Source organism: Struthio camelus, chromosome 2 (genome assembly GCF_040807025.1).
Source record: "Struthio camelus isolate bStrCam1 chromosome 2, bStrCam1.hap1, whole genome shotgun sequence".
Lineage (NCBI taxonomy): Eukaryota > Metazoa > Chordata > Aves > Struthioniformes > Struthionidae > Struthio > Struthio camelus.
In genome coordinates, this window is record NC_090943.1 from 149066637 (window position 1) to 149089044 (window position 22408).

The 22408-nt window shown below is 37.2% G+C and overlaps 3 protein-coding genes across 13 annotated transcripts in view; 2 read left to right on the forward strand and 1 right to left on the reverse strand.

Moving 5' to 3' along the window:
• The window catches only part of VIRMA (vir like m6A methyltransferase associated), a 34434-nt gene extending 27496 nt beyond the window's left edge, over window positions 1–6938 (forward strand). Inside the window, exon 24 of the mRNA XM_068933038.1 lies at window positions 320–6938. Coding sequence (XP_068789139.1) covers window positions 320–477 — 158 coding nt within the window. The 3' untranslated portion in view covers window positions 478–6938. The remainder of the gene's footprint in view (window positions 1–319) is intronic.
• On the reverse strand, window positions 3979–22320 carry LOC104144812 (RING finger protein 151). Of its 11 annotated transcripts, XR_011139281.1 has the most exons (10): window positions 22159–22320; window positions 19688–19786; window positions 15929–16045; window positions 14778–15003; window positions 13437–13576; window positions 11376–11538; window positions 9909–10029; window positions 8640–8882; window positions 7946–8133; window positions 3979–7618 (listed from the first exon to the last, which is right to left on the reverse strand). XR_011139281.1 is itself a non-coding variant. In XM_068933046.1 (9 exons), exons 4-8 carry the CDS (start codon window positions 14981–14983, stop codon window positions 8646–8648), a joined length of 867 nt encoding a protein of 288 aa, XP_068789147.1. In that variant the 5' UTR covers window positions 14984–15003; window positions 15955–16045; window positions 19688–19786; window positions 22159–22320; the 3' UTR covers window positions 3979–7618; window positions 8640–8645. The 11 variants fall into 11 exon arrangements, 10 of the variants coding, with proteins under 10 accessions (XP_068789147.1, XP_068789145.1, XP_068789148.1 ...); XM_068933046.1 differs by lacking the exon at window positions 7946–8133 and having other exon boundaries at window positions 15955–16045; XM_068933044.1 differs by lacking the exon at window positions 7946–8133.
• RAD54B (RAD54 homolog B) overlaps window positions 21710–22408 on the forward strand; it is a 70029-nt gene continuing 69330 nt past the window's right edge. Inside the window, exon 1 of the mRNA XM_068933041.1 lies at window positions 21710–21838. The gene's annotated coding sequence lies outside the window, so the exon portion shown is untranslated. The remainder of the gene's footprint in view (window positions 21839–22408) is intronic.

Sequence of the window (22408 nt, forward strand, 5' to 3'; positions counted from 1 at the left end):
CTGTCAAATACATGCTTTCATACGAACTGTCCTGTAATCCATAAAACTTGCTGAATTGAACACTTGATCGCAGAATCTTAATTTTGCATTCAGATTTTTGCAATTCAGTTGTCTTCGTAACTACATGGTAGTTATAGAGCCAGTCAAAACAAAAGTGCTTGCCTAAAAGAGAAGTGAAAATTAAAAGGAGAAAACAGACCCAGTTTGTGTCTCGTCTTGTTTTTGTTTCTTATGTTTTCACAGCACCTACTACGCCTAGGGTTTTTTCTTTTTTTTTTCTTTTTTTTTTTCAACTGAGTATACTTTTCTTTGCTTTAAGGCTACCGACCGAGTCCTCGCGATCGTGCTTCCAGAGGCCGGGGTGGAATTGGACCGTCTTGGACAAGTGCAAATAGTAGTAGCAGTGGTGGCTCAAGAGGGAAGTTTGTTAGTGGAGGCAGTGGAAGAGGTCGTCATGTACGTTCCTTCACACGATAAAATGAGAGCTAAAGGAAAAGCCTACCACGTGGACTTCTTGTGAAGATGACAAAGAAAAATGGAGGCACTAAAGGACCAATTTGGAGTTACTGGGTATCTGGAGGACACCAAGAGAATATTTTTGTCTGAAGAAAACAGTTTTTGTTTGATACAAGACTTGAAATTTCAATAAAATTCAAGACTTTTTGTGTACAATTGTATATTTTTTGTTCCTTTTGAAAGAACGTTTTAATTTTTGTGGACTTTGGTAGACAATATTCAGTAAAGAAACTCTTTGAGTTAAGAGTTGAAGGACTCTTAAAGTACTCATTGTGCCAAAAAGAAAGGTACAGGTGTGTTGTGCGTGATTTATTACTGCAAGGAAATTTAAAAAAATGTGTAAGGCAATTTTAGTTTTTTCTCTCAGGTTTAGAGCTGTTAGCCCTTTTTTATCCAATCTGTAATTAATGAATGAGGTCTTCATCTGACCCACTGTTGAAGTAGCAGGGGAAACATTTAGTAGAAGATTGACTTAATCTGTGAAAGAAAGCAAATGTATAAATATAGTTTATATAAATGTTGTTGTACATCCTTGATGCCATGATTAGACGGTTAAGTAAGATCCTGCACCTCTTGAAATCCATAGAAAATCTTTCATTGACTTCAGTGAGAATGAGATAACATCCTAGTATTTACTTTACCACTCCAGCTTATATATTAGGAATATAAATATCCTTTCTCTGGAAAACAGAGCATGCTTCAGGGTTAGAAGGCAAGACACGCTTGCTCTGAGAGTCTAGAGTTAATCAGTTGCTTACCTGGCTGCAGGCTTGTGTAGCTGGGGAGAGCGGCTAGAGAGATGTATAAACTTAACCACCTCAGAGTGAAGCATTAACACCAAATCTTTCCTTTGAATAGATGGTTTGGATTTGTGTTTCTATAATTCTTCTTAGACTGAGATCTATTGCAAATAGAAAAACTTTGAGAAGTAGGAATTCACAAAAACATGTTACCACTAGATTTACCCCCAAGTTTATTTTGATATTAAACTCAATGACTGAAGTAAGCTTTTTACATGTCTGCATTCCTTTGCTCTCCATGGGATTTCATAGAAATAACTAGTTCCCAATAACCTTGCATTGGATGTTTGGATGGGCTGAGCAGTGGTAGCTTTTTTAAAAGCCTATATAAAATCTTTACCTATGATCTCCACCGTAGACTTCACTGAGCTTGATTTTTCACCCTTTGGTCTCAACATTACATAAGAAAGTGCTATAAAGGGGTCTTCGTCTACTCAAGCAAGGCCTAGTTGTACTGTTCTTACTTTAAGCAGTCTTACTTTGGGCTGCTAGTTTGCATAGTATCATAAGCTTCAACACCCTATTTTAAGTGTTCCCTAAAATATGAGCATATTTTAAAATTAATATTTCCAGCTTTATACTGACTGGTTAGATTAAGTAGGTTTTTATCTGAACTGTAGAAGGCCCCTTCTTACATGTACTTTCTCTGTGTGGGGTCTCTGGGCCGCACTGTCCCACAATTTCTGAGAGTTGATTAGTTTACACAAAGTCAATTGACATAATCTATAAAAGCGGAAAAGTACATTTTTCTATTAGTTGACTGAGTGCAGTTAAAGGGAAAAATATTAGTTCACAGAGATATGTATTTTAACATTGTTTAGATAACAAGGTGAACAAAAAATTGCTTGGAAGTCAAAACTTTCTGAATGGTAAAAATAACAGGAAGATGTAATTTTACAATAATGAACTGTAATGACTAAAATGGGTGGAGCACTCAGACATTACAGATATTAATACTATTTTTTTAAGGAGCACTGCAGAAATGTTTTTAAAGGTGACTAGCTCCTTTATGCCATGTATTTAAGTTTTTTTTTAATTTTTTTTAAGAAACTTTACAGTCTTTGAAACTAGCAGCCATGTGAGTGATTTGTTTTCACACAAGGAATTTGAAATGAAAAGTGAAGAAAAGTATCAAGCATGTGTAAATATTGAGTACTGGTTCTCAAAAATATGAAATATGGCATGTCACATTGGCCACTTTGAAATTGGGAAGAACTAAAGGGTTGTTTAAATTGTTCAAGATGAACATAATCTCTGTAAATTTAGTCAAACTTGAAAAAGAAGTATATGTCTATTTTTTTTTGAAAATAATTTAGTTCAGAGGTCCTTCACTGCACAGTGGTTCCTTTCTTGGATAAATTTAACTTGAAGTAATGCTGTAAATGCCGTGTTTAAAATTTTGAGTTATTTGGTTTGACTCTTAATTCTTATCTTGAACAAATAACACTTAAATCATTAAATTTCACTTTTTAATACCATGCCAAAAAAGGAATTTAAGTTTTGTTTCCTAACTGGAACATTAGAACACTGGAAGTGGCTGATGTCAAAATACTGTTCATTATATTATTATACACTTACTTACCTGATGAGCAAAGCACTTGGGAAGGGCAAGTAATGTTAAACAGTTCCACAAGACAATACAGTTCTTCCTCCTAAAATCCTATGGCTGAATACACAGACTATGTCTGACAGTGTGTGTTAAGAAAAGGAGAAAATCTTAACAAGAGCTGCTTTTTTTTTTTTTAGGTTTAACTTTGTAAACATTGCCTTGGTTATTTTAATGTCCTAGTTAAAGGACTGACAAATGTATAGAATGCATAGTTGATGGGCTAGTCGTAAGACGAGTTGTGCGTGTTTTATTTTCAAAGTCTTCAGCAGCTTGTGGCTTGTTATTCTATACTGTCTGAAGGCCAGATGTAGATAATGTATATAAGCAGATATACATTATAACAGGATATTTGCAAGATATGCTACTATTTACAGCTGTGACATGCAAGCTTTTAGTTTTTTTCACTGAGTAACTAGTCCCATCAGGTAGAAGAACATGCATGAGAAAGTTAATGTAGGCTGCATGCAACAAATGCATGCTCTGGCTTATCCTGTATCTTGACAGTTAATGTTTAAGCAAATACATCTCAAGATTGCAACCTACGTGCAAATTTCAAAAGACTTATTTTCCTGTTCTTATATGTTCTTACTTCACATGTAGGATATATATGGATATGGAAAACCTCCATTAGGGATGAGAGCCCTTTAATTGATGGATACTGTATTTTTCCCTTCTTGCCAGTTTATTTTCCTGCTGTCTCTGGCCATCATACTCCTGCATTCTAGTTTTCAATTTTGCTAGTTCTTCTCTGTCAGAACGGCTGCTCATCCCCTTCAGAAACTCCCATCTGGAAAGCATGAAAAACATCCTAGACCAAGATGCCCTTTGATCCAATGTTTGCCTCATTTGTTACTCAATATATCCTTTATACTTGGCAAAAAGTTACACGACTGGCTGGTATATAGCCTTACCTACTTCAGTGCATTTGACCCTCTATGACAGTTTTGTCATGGCTTTCTGTACTTTAAATATGCTGGATGCACAGTAAAGTATGCTATTTCATCTGATAAAGAGGACACTCAAAACTAACAGAAAGAAGTGAAGCAACTTGCATTCATCATTATATATACTCTTTATTAATTCAACTTTTATACAAAGTGTAATTCAAATGGATACAAATACTGTTATTGTTTCTTTTACAGACTAGAGTTTAAGGTCCAAGATATCACTGTTTTATCCTTCTTGTATCTATAAAGGTAGAAAATGTAAATACATTGGCAGTGAACCATAATGCTGGAAGACAGTTCAATGTTTATTTGTTAATACAAAGTTGCATAGAGTTGTAGGTCTTTGTAAAGGCATCTATCTGTATGGTAAAATCTCCCTGACCTACCCTTCTTCATCCAAGAAGCAGTACATAGGGAAGGAAAAGGCTAGTACTGCTCCATTTAACTATTATCTAGCACTTCTAAATAAAACAGCTGTAGAAAAGCACCATGCCAAAAACATCAAGGAGAACAGCGTATGAAAAATTTAAATTTATTTTGCAAGGCTCCCCATTCTGACATATATGTCAGGAACTGTTCACCACCTGGGATCAACTTTAACACATTGAACTTATCAAAATGACCTAAGAATGTCTGCGGTAACGCTTTTTCTTCCCCAGCTAATATGCTTTCCTGTAATATGTATTTTGCTTGACTATACAAATCACTTCTCTTCTGCCCTGACAAAAACCCACTGTATATGTATGTGTGCTGTTAAATTAATATGTCATATAAGACTGTTAATCTAGTACAAGAATCCTACTAACTAAAAACTCTTTGTTTAATTACTAAGGCCAGCCTAACTACCTTGCAACTCTTACCTCTCACTTAGATGCATGTTTCTCTATTCTAGAAGTCTTTTGGAAAGTCTCATTTAACCCCAGAAGACGCTTTCCCAAAGATTACGGTTGCCCTCCACTAAAGAAAGCAAGCCTAACCACAACAGTCCATACTGGCCAAGCCCACTGACAATATTTTGCTTTGGGAGGAGAGAAGGACAGGGCATGCAGCTTTAATACTGAAGGAAACAGGAAGCATGTCTTGAACTTGACCTCTCCAATGGAGAGGTCAGTTTAAGGGAATTAATTTAAATATATCTGAACTGATCTCTTATGTCTTCAGAATAAGCATGTAGATTTTGATTTTCGTTCAAAGACAAACTAGGTCCTTAGTGTTACTCTTTTTCACTCAATTTAACGTAGTTGTCGGGATTTGCTCAACTTCTTGTAATTTCATGTACTTTACTTAACGGCTTGCTCTCAATCAGAGTTTTATTAGCGAATCATCTCCCAGGTTTGGTACTGTTACATTTAGCGCCCACTTAGTTGTGGATAAAGGTTTAATCCCCTTTTAATTCTAATGCTATTTCAATTGTAATGCCACAAGCTAGCAAGCTAACAAGTATAATGGTGAGTTGGTGCACAGGCTGGTGCAGCTGTATCATTGCTCAGGGTGAGGGAAGGTGATGGAACTCTAGTTACTCTTTCTTTCCACTCTCCATTAACCTGGGCCTGCTCTACAGTTTGTGCTCACCCTTTCCTAGCTGCAAAGTGCTATTAGAAGCAACTAATTATACTACTGTTTGCATGGTTACTGGTCCATTTGAGTAACTGTTCAACTTGCTATCAGCACAGTCCCCATTGTAAGGAAATGGGATCAAGATGTGATTCAATCTGAGAGTATTTAGGATCATTGTTACCAGTAATTCAGTGCTTGAATCCTCCTGTAATGCACTTTGAGCAGTTTTTCATATAATCCTAAAATACAATTATGACTAGGGAACTATGCATTTCCAAATGATCATCTGCACTTACACTAAGTCTTCTACAATATCTGGACCCTTAGTTTTCATGAAAAGGATTAACAGACTGTCTGAAAGAAAAAAAAACCTTTGCTTCTGCCAGCTGTTATTAAAAGCTGTAATACAAGAGACTGCAAAAGCTAAGTTTAGATAAAATATTAACATAATGGACTATTTAATTTCATTCTAGTTGAACTAGGTAAAATGATGACTATGTTCAAGCATACCCAACCTCATATATCTCTATATACCTGTACCTCCATATACCTTCATTTAAAATACCTCTGTGAGTGCTTTCTTACTGCTAAGGGAAACCCAAGCTGACAGGTCATTCCAGCTGCAAGTGGGCCCAAAGTGTTTCCATCTTTGAACACTGGAAGTTCAAACTCCAGAGCTGGCAACTAGGAGCTACACAGATTGCACAGCAGAAAGTGCTTTTTTTACACTGAGGAGTTGTTTTCTTGCGGAGTTTTATGTCTGTCCCCTTAGGACACAGACAGCAGACCAAACGCTAAGTAAATACTAAATACATCTTATTTTCTGCACTAGAATTAGGAATTTCACCCTGTTATTTATAACTAAAAGCAAATGCAGAGATCCAATTATGCAAAAAGCATGGAGCTAATAACATGCTTTTTGTGGCCAGAACGTAAAAGATAAGGTGATCGTTACTGCCCTCCAATTCAGGAAGGATGATCAAGCTCATCTTGATAGGATGAAGGATATAGGTTTTTGAAGGAATTTTCTTCTTTCACTTTAAGCAAGGTAGATAAAAGTTACATCACAGAACCACACAGTTACAGTACACAGAAAAACATCCTGAAAAAACACTGATTCTAATAGCATGAAATCTGTAATTGCCAAGCAGCTTCAAAATTAGTGTGAATGCTGAAACAGAGCCACAAAGACCACAAACACTAACAGCTTGCTTATTTAGAGTACAAGATAATGAAAGCATTCTTAGGTTCTAACTACAATTTTAATGTGTCCACTGATGTATGTGTCCACTGATGTATGTGTGATCACTGAATGCTTGGCGTGAATGAAGGCCTAATCTTAGCTACTATTCTACTGTCTCACATTGTTAGATATGGTGCTTAAGAGATGTGCTATGTCATGAGTTGGGAAAGACTGCTCTAATGACCTAAATACTGTCAGCAATTGTAATTTAGTCTAGAATTTAAGTGTGAAATAAAAAACAAATAAACATTTGGAAATAGCTCTTCCTATGAATGTTTTCTTCCAGGAAAAAAAAAAAACTTTATAGGAGTTATTTCAGTGGATTTCTAAGTCCACACAAGGGCTGACCGTATGTATGTTTCCTTTCAGTGGTGCTAAAGAAAAAAGTGAATTATAAGGATTTATTAATGTCTGAATTTTAATTAAGAGAGCTCTGACCACAAATCCTTATAATGTAGTGTACGTGCTAAAGAAGGTTGCTGTCTCTCTCTTTGGTTATGTTGTTAGCTGTGAGAGCATTGATCTGAGTGACAGCAAGGCACACACAGTAGTAATTTGCCTTCTAAACTAGAAAACTAGCTTATTAAGACTGTTGCACCTGCATACTGTTTTCCTGAAAATTCAGAACTGATTCAGCACATTCAGTAAACAGGCCAGGTTTCCCCCTAGTTACTCCACCAAAGAGCTGTAACAGAGGACAGAATATGGCTCAACTATAGCACTGAAAACAACACAAACAGGCTGTGTGAAACTCTACAAATTTCTCAAGCGTACTGCAGTCCTTACAGGCAAATAAACTCTCCCTTGTTTCAGGATTTGTGCGCCTCTTATAAAATCTTAGCTCTTGTACAGTTGCAGACTTGAGTACTAATAAGGAAGTCCGAAGTCCATACGACTGTGCAAATCTTTGTTCATTGTGGATATTGATGTTCAAGTAGCCTTAAACCTGCCAAAAGAAAACTAAAGATACTCAGATATTCATATATGCTTTAAAGATATCGAGTACTGCATGGGCTGGTCTTCAGCTCAAAGGTCTCTGTAGAAATAGCTGCTATCTTCACATCAAGGAAATAAAGTGTTGTGAATTGTGAAAATATGCAGAACTCATCATGCATTATTACCAACTAGGTAATACACATATTACTGACATGACAGAGGTATGGGAATGAACATTAACAGCTCTCTAGGCATGCTGCTCAAATACAAACCCCCCCAAATTTCTGAATACAAAGCAAGATCCACTCCTGCAGACTCCTTCAAATTATGCACGCACCTGTATAAAAGCTTTTGGATGACAGCATTACACATTTAATAATAGACTGATAGCAAAGTCCAAGGTATCAGCCTGAGAAATTAGAGAAGCTCTAAAGCAAAAATCAACTTCACTTGAAGGTGTTACATAGCAATAGAATTAGAATTCCAAGTGCTTTCTTTTTGCCTTCAAAACATATCTTCTATAGCCTGTAAACAAACAAAATCTATTACTTTCTATTATTGACTTTCCCTGAAATTAAACTACATCCTAAATGTCATTATTGATTACAAAATTTTCTCTCCGGTTGAAGCATAAGCATACATTAGGCTTAAATGCACTCTGAAGGGCCAGGAAGGAAAAAAAAAAAAAAAAAAACTTACGTGTTATTTAATTTAAAAAGTTCTAACTTCCAGGCTTGAAGAAATCCTGTAAATGATGCAAAGAGCTACAAATCAAGCCCCTCATTGCCATTTTATGAAAACATTAGCTAAAAATGTCTTTTTAAATTACAAGTTTTAAAGTCCAGTGTTCCACAGGAGAAAATTCCCCTCATTATTTTTTATAGCCCAAGAGGAAAAAAGTAGTAATTTGGATTTAAAAAGGAAACAAGTAAATCACAAATGATATAAGGCTTACCAATCATTCGTTCATAGAAAGCAGAAAAGTTTGCTAGACAGTGAAAGAAATTAGAAGAAAATGTTTCTGAGCTTACTTTTATTTAGATAACGGTAACTTCCCTAGGTTTTCTTTTCACGCTCTCTAGTCGCGTCAGAGGGCGGAAGCTTGTTGACTTCTTGTTTCCTTCTGTAGTATTTAATCGACAGTCTTTCTGCAGGCCTTTCAGAAGCTCCATTAATTCCCGCTTTTCTAGCTCTGCCTGCTCCAGCTCTTGACGATGCTGTCTCTCTGCAGCCATCAAAGACCGTACATCTGACATCATTCGTGACATCTGACTCTGAAAAGCAAATAGAAACTACTGCAAGAAACAAAATCAAATTCTTTTCTAGTGATGGTGGTATGAAGGTGAAATGGCCACGCATGTAGGGCAATGGATTCTAAAGAACAGACAGTACTGAAATTATCTAGTATGTTTTCTGATAGCAGAACAAACGTAAACAAGGTGAGACATGATCCAGCATTCACCTTCTGAGATAGTCTTATTTCAAAGATTCCAATACAGTCTTCCCAAGAGGTACAAAAAATTCCCTATGACTTGTAATACTGGACACTAGATTTACTTGGTTGCTGCTTAAATTTCATATTTTAAGATCTCAACCAAAGTAAGGTTTTGGTTATGTTCAGATATATTCTTCAAGGATTTAAAGCCAAATCTTGAAAGAAGAAAAATGTAACATATAGAATATCTCAAGTGTTCTGGACTTTAAAAATCATTATTTATTTTGTGATATAATAAGAAGTGGATACATGAAAAAATAACCAAATAACAAGCAAGGGTTATTTTAAATTTACTGTGCAAGTCTCCAACACTTTCACCACAATTGAACCATACTGTAAATAACATTGTCTACAGTAGGGCTTTTGTGTCAGTATTGGATTAAGCCACTCTGGATAGAAATCCAGCTTCTGTTTTAGTGCTAACTACATCCAGTTTGTGAAAAAAGCTCTATGTTTAGGCACAGAAAATGCGTTTCAGACTGATTTACTGACATGTTATGTGTACATAGAACGATGTTGTCCAGGCTAGTTCCAAATGAATTTGAAGAAGATAAACTGCACTAGTGCAGCGCTCAGCCTGCTTCTCAACAGAACTCATCAGCCTAGGCATTGTGCTCACAGCTGTTTTGTTTCCCATAGTTAGTAAAACTCTCATCTCTATGAAATTCTACATTTACAAAATGTAAAAAGAAATGCAAGCTTCTTTGCATAGGGAAAAAAAACCCCAGACTTTTATTGGAAGAGCAAAAAAAAAAAAAACTATTAGGAGGAAAAAAAAAAGAGAAAAGAAAATGATCATATTTACCTTTAGTTCTTCAATTTCATTTTGCAGAATACTCTCTTTCTGGACCATATGTCTTCTCTGGGAATCTAATCTTGACTCCATCTCATGCTTTGCTTCCTCTACTCTGCAGATCATTTCTGACCTAAAAAAAGGTTATTTCTCCTTTTAAATCTTGTAAATATGGCAAAAATAAATTCTCAAATTGCAGAAAGACTTCTTGCAGCCAAACAGCCTGAAGCAATTCCCATCATACTCTACAAGACACCTCTCATTCTTGCAGCTCATCATGCAATATTCAGTGTTGTTCTTTTTCCTGGACAGAATGCCCAGATCAAAAAAAAAAATACTAGCATCAAAAAAGAGGGTTTGGTGCCCAAATGCAACAACAATGGATAACATATATAAGGGACAATCCCATCATATTTCGGGGGGGGGGGGGAAAGGAAAACTAGGAGCACGAGATCATGAATGTTGAGCTTTAAACGATTTATTACCTTTTGCCTATAGTATACACTTGGTTAATACTCAGCAGAAGTAGCCAAGATAAAAACTGTGAATACTATAGTATCTGTAAGCGTGTAATCTTGTCACTTTTATGGTGGACATTAAATAATAGGATACACTAAACTATTATAACCTAATTATTCATTCACAAATTCACAGCCAAAAAGTAGCTGTTAATACATTAACCTTTTGAGTTTAGAAAAAAGGCAAGCTAGCATCCTTACTAGCAGAATTCCTTTGTGTCCCAATGCTTTTTTAAAAAAAAAAAAAAAAAAAAAGATTTGAGCCTGACTTGACGGCAACGTTCAAGAGCACAGGACTTGGAGAGCAAGTTAAAAGACAGAAACAAGAAGAAACATGGAAAAAACAGTCCAACTGGAACATTATGGAAAGGGAAAGCTAAAGTAACATATATAAGAAGAAAGAGAAGAGGTTGTAAAGAACTGATGTATTCACTGACTGCTACGAACCTGCTATGGTTTTAATCAAAATGTAAAACTAGATTCTCAGAGGGAGATTTTAGGAGAGCGAGACTATAAACTGGAGAGAAAGATTCTCTATCAGTCAGTATCTGCCTGTAACTTCCAAAATGATTAGAGATTTTTGTCCTCAAGATTTAAAAAAAAATATATAAAATGTAATTATTAAATAATGTGACTCTGCCTCCATTGCAGGCAAAGGGAAAAATTAAGTTTTTTTTTTTTAAGCTTCAGTTTAGTTCCTGGTAGGTATTTTCTCATTTGATGCTGTCAGTTCACAATTTTGTTCAATAGCAACCAATGGTATGACTTGTAATGATTTGGACAAAAAACAACAGCAAAAAAGAAAAAATAGTGAGTTTAAAGACTGCACCAACATATAAAAATACTCTGATTAAATGATTATTTAACAGATACCAGAATCCAGTGCTAGTATTTGAAATGCTCTATGCAGTTACTTTAGGCCCAGACTAATACAAACATCAAAGAAACAGAAGAGCTGTACCGAAGTAGTTCTAGCTCAGTTCTTAGCTCTGCTACACAATTATGCTGTGTGTCTTCTGCACTGAGAATGGTGTAACCACAACCATTGGGGCATTCACGGCTCCGATATTCACACACTGCCAAATGACCATCTAAGTTACGTCGTTCAATCTGAACTGTACAGCCTGAAAAAAGAACAGTAAGATAAGCCAGCCATTAACAACAAAAGCATTTTAATTAATTCCAAACAAAAACACTCAAGCAAGCAAGCCACAATACCCTGAGCTAAGCAACTGTTAATTAAAAGTCTTTTCTTTAGAATATGGAATGAGATCATTATAATACACATACTAGTAATAGTACAGACTCTAAGAGTCTTATCAATGGTAGGTATTTTCTGTAAACTATTCTGTCACTAGTCTAGTATGAGTGCAACTTCAGTAATGACAACACTGACTGATGTCAAGCTGAGACTATAGCAGCTTGCCTGCTCTTCTACCACAGACTGCAGTGACTTGACTTGAAAAGGAAGGAAAATGTGTAAAAAACTCAAAAATAGAGAAAAGGTGCAAGGATGCATAGTAAATTAGTGGGTGAGCTGGAATGGAACCTTGTTTTCCTGACCATTGGTCTTGGGTATAACATACTAGACCACATAAATAGTCAAGAACATTTATTTATGAACCTACAAAACCAGTTGCAAAAATAGAACCATTTACACAAAAATTCTAGGATACAAACTTTACAAATCCGTAGTAACTGAAAATAAAATGTAGAGAACCAAAAAAGAATATCACATAAATTATCATCATGTTTAATACTCTAAACTTTGACGTTTGTAGTCTTACTTTTAATCTTTGAGACCATGTTTGCTGTAGCATATATTTTTAGCTTGCATTTCATTTAAAGATAAAAGAGAGAAGAAAACCGAAAGAAACAATGGCACCATGAAACTTGTCAACAAACTATTCCAGAAAATTACAAAAGACAACTCTCTAATGGAGATTTACTAATAAATATCGTGATACATAATTGAGGTACTTTGCAATATACTCTGATGTACTTTTGAGAAAGACTTCAAGAGACTTGAGAATCCTCAAGCCCCAGAATATGATACATCAGAGCTAGTGTGTGGTAACTGTAAGTGCTACTGATCTGTTTCAGTAGAAAGCAAAACTGGATAATTTAAAGCGTCTACAATAGTCGCTTACTGCTGAGAGAAACGTTAACTTCCCATAGAGCAATACTAGCACCTTAATCTTCTCGTTATTAATTTCAATGGCAGACTTATGCCCTTTGTATCATTTGTTAGAAATTAAATCTGCCTAGTAACATAACCTTTTGAATAAAGCTGAATGGAAAACTTCAACAGTAGGTTTCTTCCTCAGGAAATGCAGGTTCGTTTAAAATAAAGACATGAACGTATCAATTCTGACAAGACTTCAGTTCAAAAAAATTGTCACGCACAAGATTAGTTTTTCCTAAAACTGAGAGAAAGTGAGTGACCACACATGAAGGGTACACACCCAGGCAACTGGCTGTTTTATAAACAATGACCTATAAGCATGTGACTTCTGTAGATACTATTATATTGATTCAGTCATGACAATAAACAGTCAAAACTGAAAGACATTCAAAACTTGACAAAAAGCAAAACAAACGAATTACTACATTTTGACAAATTTGAAGTTGATCTTTCTGATTCAATTTAGTTAGTTTTTGGATAAGAAATTGTTGCTTACGAACAGGATTGCCACAAATTAGGAATAAAGTTCGCAGAAAGACTGCTGCAAGGAGTACTACCACTGTGACTTTCTGTTTAGCTCTTTTTGTATGTTTGCTGAACAGCAGCACTCATGCATCAGAGATCATGTTCGTACAGAGATGCACGAGGAGTAGAACCTACTTGTTTCTGCCAAAAGAATATTTTCTTGGCTCGTTTTGGTCTAGCATTCAAAAGATCAACATGCAGAGTTAAACCTAGAAGCAAATGAACGGCCGTTTTCCCCGTTCTGTTTGACAAAAGGTGACAAATACATGTTCTCTGAATAAAGACGATTCAACTTCTTTGAACGGTACTCACCAGCATTGGAGCAAAGTATCTGACTGTATTCACATTCCCTTTCATGCCTGTCTATAGACTCTAGAGAGCAAACCATTTCACAGCCATACTCTCTGTTCTTGCAATGTAGCTGAAGACGGTTTAAATCATTCTTCATATATCTATGTGCAAAAAATAAATAAATATATAAAAAATCTTGGATGGAAAATACATTACTGAAAAAAATCTGTATTTTCCACTTTTGGGAACAGAAAGTAGAATTGTATTTTTCCATGAGGAAAACTCATGAATAATCTATCTACAATTTTTTTTTAGCATTCAAATGACCATACTGGAAGAAAACATGGAAGATCATATTGACTTAAAAGAGAGAAGCAATGTTAACAGAAAAGCCAGTCTCCAAAATTAACCACGCAAATAAATTTCCGAATAAAGTTTTAACTGTATCCTTTAACTAGCTCAGCACATATTAACAATAATAAACACTTGGGCTACAGATTAAGCCATTCACCATTTAAGTTTTGTGTTTCCAAGCATGCCAAACTAAACTGAGTACAATAAGCACAGACAAAATAAATTATAAGCTAAACTTTGGGACTTTGTCCACATTATATTTCAACTTTCCGTATAATATAATCTCACTACTGATAAAAATAATGGGAATACCAACAGAGTTAAAACTCTATGCAATAAGAATTAAATTAAGCATAACATAATTTGTTAATTTGTTTGAGCAAGATTAGAAAACACAAGGGCTAAAGACCCAGCAGTGTCTCCTGATAAAACTCTGTGTGCTGGCAATAGCAGGAATTGCAGAAAACAAACTCAAAAAAACAGCCTGCTTTGTGTGACAAGGACCAAGACACATACTCCTATGGCTAAAGACCTTCTAAGAACAGGGATTTGAAAGCAAGAAGTCTTATTCATGTCTGCACGAACTATTCGTTACAAACTGTAAAGATATTGTTGCATGGCTGGGCAGAAAACCTAAAATCACAGCGTTTAGTGACTGTTGCTGTCAATTGCTGCATTGCCTGTTTTCTGTAAAAGAGTATTCAAAAGCATTTTCGTGCTGTAAAAGAGATTCAGAATAACATCCAGAGAGATATCTACAATCAACACTCACAGTACAAAAAGGTGGAGAACAAACTAAGTGTTCTATTCATTTTGAAATCTGCAACACCTCAAAAGTTAGAGTAAATAGAAAATGTTAACGTTCTGATCCAAATGATCGGTTTTTGCTATAGGCATACTGAGTAAGGATAATCTGAGCGACAGAAAATGGGAAGAAAGGAAGCTCTGCAGGCAAAGTTGGGAAATCCTATACTTATACCATTTCAACACAGAATGATTGTTGTATACCTGTAGAGAGGTCGTAGCAAAGATACATCAAGCGTTTGTCTGTCTTCAGGGCAGTTACTGTGATGAATAAGCCATCCATGTATACAAGCAGTACAGAAAGCGTGCTCACAAGGAGCTTGTAATGGATCTTCTAACACATCTCGGCAGATGGAACACAGAAGTCCTTCGTTAACGTAGCCAACAAAACGCTCAATATCATAACCCATGCTTTCCACACACTTTCAACCTATTAAAACAACATACAGAGAAAAAGTATTTGTCCTGAATCCACAGGGTTAGATCCACAAAAGGGCTGGAAGCTGTTTGAGAAATATGGAGAACTTAAGCTGCATGCAGAACTTAATTGGTGAGAATGCAAACACTTATATATTTTGGAGACTTCAATACCTAAGGGAGAATTTGAGGATTGTACTGATAGACTTCAGCATCCTAGTTTTATATCAAGATTCTCTGAATTCTGAAAGCAAAGACATTAGCAGATCTTTGCTTGTTCTGGACTCTGCTACAGAACATGGTTCTCATAGCCATTGTGAAAACATACAGTTTCTGTTTACCTGAATTATACCTGAAGTACAAACATCAAAAAGTTCAAATGGAAGTGCTTGCTTTCTCTTTTATTGCCTTTTATATAAGGCCTAACAAACTTACAAAATTGTATCCTTATGGATAACAGCTGTGGTACTTCCAGCCAGCAGATTTTGTATTTATGTTGCTTTCATACTAGGAAAAAAAAAAAAAAAAGACCAAACCCTAAGATTCGCTATTTGTTGTAGACTTCTATTCCAGAAGGAATAGCATAAAATCTCCATATGCCTAGAGAAGTACACGATCTCCAGGAAGTAAAAGAAGCCAGAACTGCATCTAACTTTGAAACATCTTCTCCTTCAGGGTCTGTTTTTATAAAACCGACTGCCTTTTAAACAGATTTGAAAGTTTTGTGAAGAACTAATAGGCAATCTGCCTTTATTAAAATCCTATCAGGAAAAACTTGCTAAAATTTGGAAAGACTCTACAGAACTCACTCAAAAGGAAAGTCTTTTAGCCTTTGCATTCCTCTTAAACATATAAGCTTACTTTTCCAACCCCACTGAGAATTACAGAACAGATTTTCATTATTTATGCGGTTTTCTGAATAAAGCAAGAAATCCTACCTTTTTAGATTTAACTATATAAATACCTAGTTTGTCCAAACACTTCGGAAACAGTTTTCAGATCAGTAAGATAGTAGTACTTCCTTCCTTTGGTTTCTCTTCACTGTTTCATTATGTCTATGAGAAAATTAAAAAGAACAAGGCTCAGCTGCGTCCAAGTTACTGAGTCCTATGTCTAACCAGCTAGCTGCTGAATAGTATGCTGTCTTAACAGTCCATTAAAAAAAAAGCTTTCAGAAGCATGTCACTATAAAACCTACAACTGAACACAAGAGATTTGACTAGGAAAAGGAAAAAAAAAAAATCAAGAGTGCTAATGTAGTGCTTTTAGGAAGTGTTTCAAGACAATGCATCTAGGCAATAAGTGAAATGTTTGTAAGACAAAGTTATAATCGCAAGCTGTTAGAATAATAGATTTTTAAAGTTATTTCTGCCAAATTCTACTTTTTAATGTATTAATTTATAGATAGAATTAAAAGGAACAGTTTAAAATGATTTTAAAAAGCTAGGAATAGATACATTTTGGCTTTAACTGGCATTAGATTAGTGCTGGTGAAAGCCCATATTAATCTTTTCACTATCACTAGTAATATATTTGAGACATAAAAAGGGTAAAACACAAAAAATCCACACAATTTTAAAGAGTGTTTCACTTTAGAAAAACAGAATAAGGACAGTTTTTCCTTTCCATTTTAATTCCATTTTATTATGATAATTCTTATTTCTGTACCTTAAAAGAAATCTCAAAGTCAGGACTTGAAACTGTTAACTTTTCATTACGAACAAAAAGTAACTGTGGGAATCTCAACAGAATTGAAATAAAGCACTGACACAGGTGCAATGAACTCCACAGCTAGATGAACCAAGAGATTAGAAACAGGTATCTATCCAGGTTAGAGACAGATTTTTTTTTCCCCCAGAGAATGAAACAGCTTTAGAGATTTCCAGGGCCAGAGGCCTTTTTTTTTTTTCTTCTTCTCCTTTTTGCCAAACGAAAAAAACGTAGAACTTGGCAAACATTGTTCTCCACCCTACATTCCTCCTCCATAGCATACTTCCACACAGAAGAGTAGGGGGGAAAAAAAGAAAACAAAAAACAACCCCTAACAACAGAAATGAACCAGAACGCGTCTCAGTTTGAGCTGTCCAAGATTAAATGCAGAGATCAATGAAAACTTGAGGAATACAGTATTTTGAAACTTGCAGTAGTGTGCATATATGTTTAATATAAATGTCTGTAGTCTTTAAAAAATTACATTCCTTGTAAAAATCTTGCTGATTTAGAGAATAGGGTATCCTTTTACAGATGAGGAAATCAGTTCATACAAAACTAACATGCCTTGGGTTATACAGAGCTAGTAAAAAGAACATCTTTCCCAAATCACTTAAGTCTTATCCCTTCGCCTCTCACCACCCTCCCCGCCAAAAAATCCCACACTATTTAACTTCCCAGAAAAACATAAGTTAGAGTCTTATACATTTAAAGTTCTGCTGTGCATAGTAAAAAAACAAGCCTGATAAATTTAACTCACAGCTTTAGTCTCTTTCCATTATTACTGATGCAGACACATATTACAAAACTAACACAAGGCTACCATTTGATTTTGAAGTCTTATATATTTGTCTGTAAGACTGAAGGCGACAAAACTCAATATTATAAAAATATAATTATTATAATAAAAATATTGCAACTAAAATCTATTAAAATAATATTTATTAAAATGATGAAAGATTCTTACCTAACCCGGTTTTATTCAAACATGATATGCAGCACATCTTTAAAACAGAACTGTCACAGTCAAGTTCATAGTACTTACAAACAAGATAGCTCTGATTCTTAACACAGCTAAGGATGCTCACTTAAAAAAAAATTAAAAGGAAATCGCTGCTTAAATGCCCTATGTTGACCTCTAATAATTCTGAAATGGCTTTGAAAGAGAATTTGTACCATCTAGCCAGAGTTTTGATTTATTTATCTACGTTGCTTTCAATTTGAATTGGAACTTTCTGAGAACAATATGAATCCACAGGACTAATGTTAAATTTTGTTTTCAAGTGACAAACTACATTAACAATTCCTCTTAAATGAGTACAACAGAAACCTGGAAATGAGAAGATCCTATGTTATGTGTCTGACTAGCAAAGCATATCTTCATGGATTACAAAAGGTGTTTGTGTTAGTGCGTTTGCTAAGATTAAAGTTAGTAAAATTTGTAATGGAAGTGTACAGAATACAAACAGGCATATGATTACCCAAATACAAGACTCATCATCTGCTACACAGTTTCCACATTGTCTTTTGTTTCTACTGGCATGCTGTAGTACAGCCAATTCCATGGCTTGCAGACATGCCTGAGCTAGCTTCAGATTAGCTGGGTGACCCACTAGCTGGGTGACCTAGTGACAGCACCGTCACAGCAGCATGGAGCGTAACCCATATGAACTCCTGACAAAGTCCCAAGTAGATTTCACAGCCTACATTTAGCTTTGCACTTCTGTGGCTACACTGCTATCAACAAAACAAGGTAACCAAGTTTACAGGTATCCTAGATATGTTATTCCTTTGGCTGCAGTATGGATATTCTATGTTTTAGAAGAGTGTGCTCAAGAAAATACTGTATTATGAAGATGATAACCAATTCTTTTTCATACAGTTGTTTTCTTTCATGCTTTTATAGGTCTCATGCAAAGGCAGGAGTTTCAGGACTTTGCTAGTTCAGGGTGAACACAACAAGCACTGCCTTTGCACAAAGTTGTGGTTGTAAGGACAGGCCAGCAAGGAACACAATGCAAAGTTTAAAGAGTGGGGAACAACGCTAACTATTAGCAGCGGAATGTGAAGACAAGCACTAGCTCCCAATGCAATCATTGAAACATATAGCATGCTTTTGCTGGAGGACTGTTTACTGACGCATGTATGTTTTATCATTTGAATGGTGAGCCTAAAATTTTGATTTGGCTTAGTGAATCCCAGAGGATTCAGCTTTTAGAATATTTTCAGAGAGATATAAGATTTTTAAACATAACTTAAACATACTTAAACATAACTTAACATAACAGTTTTGCTGTCCTAGAGTTTCTGTACTAATGGAACTGAGGAGGCTGTAAATTATATGTCGCACACACGTCACTGAGATCTGAACACCAACCCTTCAAGACGCTCTTTGGCTTATTTTAGCCTGATTGATATCTATCAGAATGGAGGAAAGAATATTCCTATCAAGTGGGAAAATAAAACTTCATTTGAACTTGACAAAAAAATGAAGTGCATCAAACATATATATGAAAACCCCAACCCAAAAGAGAGCTTAAATGGAAGGTGGATTGGTGCTTTGAGGTAAATGATACACTTGAAGTGTTTCTGATAAAAACTTCTAAGTTTTAAACACTGACGTAGCAGCACCTACGCAATGCCAGAATCCTTGTGGCTGGTATAATGAGTCAAGGCATGTTCTCACTCTGAAACCTAAGACAATGTCGTTCACTAAAGTCCCTGCCACGCCCTCTGCCAGTAGCAAGTTCTTGACCTGAAGAACTGGAGATGTTTTATCTCCTGCCAACTTCAAGAGATGCACATTAGTCAGGAGATAAACAGAGGGACAGCAGCAGATATATGCCAAACTGTCTAGCAGTACAGATTGTTTATTTCAACCAAACAATTCACATCAGTTTCAACTTCTATTCCTCCCCAGGGATTTCTCTTTTCTTGACGACGTTGACCTCAAAACCTCTTCTCATGCTTTGCTAGCATTTCCAAACCTTGTCTTGCCTTTGCTTTCTCTGTCTTCAAGTTTGCCCATCACCCGGCTGTTACCAGCAACAGTGTCTCTGAGGATCTGGAATTTGCAGGTGCTAAACCTGGAAGGCAAGAAAAGACAAACTATGACATGTTGTTTGGTTTCCATTGTTTCAAATGTATTTTATTTCTCCTTCTAGTTTTTGACACGCCACTGTCTCTCCCCATACTGGAGATGCAATGTCCTTTTTTAGTAGCTGTCATCCCATGTTGTCTGCAGATACATACCCACACCAGCCTTGGTGCAGGCAATGGCCTGCGTTGTCTTCACACAGATTTTGCGTACATAACAGCAGGAAGAAGCAGCATGGAATGCAGTTCCAAAAACCTTAATGGAATAGCTTGCCAAATGTCTGGCACTAATCAAAGATACTCCATTGCAAATTAAGACAGTGAAATCAGATTAATGACTTGCATTTTTTTCTTTTGGACTAGTTTCTATTTTTTGAAAAAATAATGTTCTTGCTCCAGGTGACAAAATAAAGCAAAGCTGTTTACAAGGCTTGAAGGAGTCACGAATCATCAGATGTGCAGCACTAAGACAGCACTTCTGCAAGTCCCATGCGACTAGGAGAAAAGCAATCTATGCAGGGCTCAGGTGACATTAAGATTCTGCTAAAACCCACTGCTGTTGCAGCTTCTATTTTCACAAGTGGTTATGCTCAAAAATATACTGTGCTTTAAGTTCTCCTATATAGCAACATTTTAGAGTGTCTTATGCCGCTGTCAGTCACTGTAACCCAGTTTAAGTCAGCATTAATGTCAAAAGAAGCAGCCTCATCCATTCAACCGTGACAGCAAAAGCTTGATGAATGGTAGGGATATCTGGTCTGTTCTAAAACTGAACTGGCAAAAGAAAAAGAAAATTTAACTTTAACTGTAGTCTTATAGTAGTCTAAGCCAATCTACCTACTAATTAGTGTCCTTTTAGCTTTCTTCTGCTTCTTCCCTTGAATCAATTAGAACGGTTCCTTTGGTCTTTTCCTCTTCTGGCTCAACACACTAACCAGACAGAAAACTATTCACTGATTTGCTAGGTTAGGTTTTGTTGCATTAATAGGCTAAGACGGCCTGGCAAAAGTTACAGTGATTGCAGAAGTGGTGCAAGATAGTGGATGAGAACCTGTAGCCAGGGCAGAAAGGAAGACAACAGCACTGATCCTAATTAAGCCTGCTACAGAACTAGTCTCAGATCAGTTCCCCAAACTGGTAGATCATGCAGCCACATTAACGTTTGTGCCAGCAAAAGAAAGGAAGTCGAAGGGACTAAGAACAAACGGCCAGCTAATAGCGACGAAAAAGCCTGCGCCTTCTGCAACAGAAACTTCTACGATAACCAGTAAGAGCTATACTATCAATTTAAGGTCAATGTCTCCGTCAGGAACCATTTAAGAAACTGGAACTACTTTGATAAGGCAAATTTTTTACGTAACACTTTAATTTGCTCCCCTATTGCAAAACCTACTCTTCAAGTAAAGTAATAGAAGATATTTATCTTATAGATTGCTTTTGGGGGTTTTGAAGGTCTGAAACCCCAGTACACAAAGAGAAAGGACAAGTGACAGAAAAGCATCACTCAGAAGGCTCTGGTGGAGAAGACCTCTGCACTCTGGTGAAGACCACCTCTGCACAGGTAAGAGAAAGGACTCTGGATTACGTATGGGAAAATTGTTCTGGAACTCCAGTTAATCATCTTGTCAGTGTAGAAAGAGCAAGAAATAGAATTGGAATAGATACTGGCCCATACTGGTGCAGCAACATAAACATGGAGCAACTACTTCCAAGCAGATTCAAACAATTAACACATACTTACTATTATCCCTTTGATCTCTCTAGAAAACAGTTGAAGAAGCCACCATCTGTCAGGTACAGCGACACAACTTCCAGCCTGCACTGCCTACACAACTAGCCAGGCCTGCACACAGCGAATACATCCAAGTTCCTTGTATATCTCCAGTCCTCGACCGCCCTGTCCCACACAGCTCAGCTCCACAAAGGTGTCCGCGGGCTGCCATTCCCCAATACCATTTGCCTACCCCCGCCTGCCACTTCCACAGCCCGTGTGACTACCGACTCGATAACCACGGGGCTTCCACCCTGCCGGTTTCTTACAGGTGAGGCACACACTTCCACGTGAGACTTCTCCCCTCCTTTCCCCCTCACCCCCGCGTGTGGGCCCCCCGGGGGCGCTTGGGGGCACGAGCGGCGCGAGTCGCGCGCGACCCTTGCGGGTGTAACAGTCGCCGCGAGCCGCGCCGAACGGACACAGGGGTAACGGTCGCCACTTCGGCCCCGCTCCCTTCCCAGCCCTCACCGGCACGGCTCCCGGGGCCTCTCCACGGCGGGGAAAAGCTGAGCCCGCCCGCCCCGAGCCCGCCGCTGCCCCAACGCCTCCGCCCGCTCCCAAGCCCTCCGCGGCCCCCCACCCACTCACCGAGCTCGTCGCCACCGCCCACCGACGCCCTCCGCTACTCGCCGTCGCGAAAGGGCGAGGCTGCTTGTGCTGCCGACGTTGCTTGACGGCCACGCGTCACACCCCGAGGAACACGGCCTCTTGGCCATACTGTGTGTGGCGAAAAAGGCCTCGCGCATGCGCAGCCTCCAACGGCCCGAGACGCACGAGCGCCCCGCAGGCCGGCACCAGACAGCAGAACGCACGCGCACAGCAACGGTTCCTGAGCGCG

Excerpts from the sequence above, each read along its gene's own strand:
- LOC104144812 (XM_068933046.1), bottom strand. The coding sequence starts at position 14,983 with ATGGGTTATGATATTGAGCGTTTTGTTGGCTACGTTAACGAAGGACTT. Across the intron at positions 13,577-14,777 it reads TTGCTACGACCTCTCTACAG|ATATATGAAGAATGATTTAA; the intron begins GTATACAACAAT and ends TTTTGCACATAG. Across the intron at positions 8,883-9,908 it reads ATGAAATTGAAGAACTAAAG|AGTCAGATGTCACGAATGAT; the intron begins GTAAATATGATC and ends TTTGCTTTTCAG.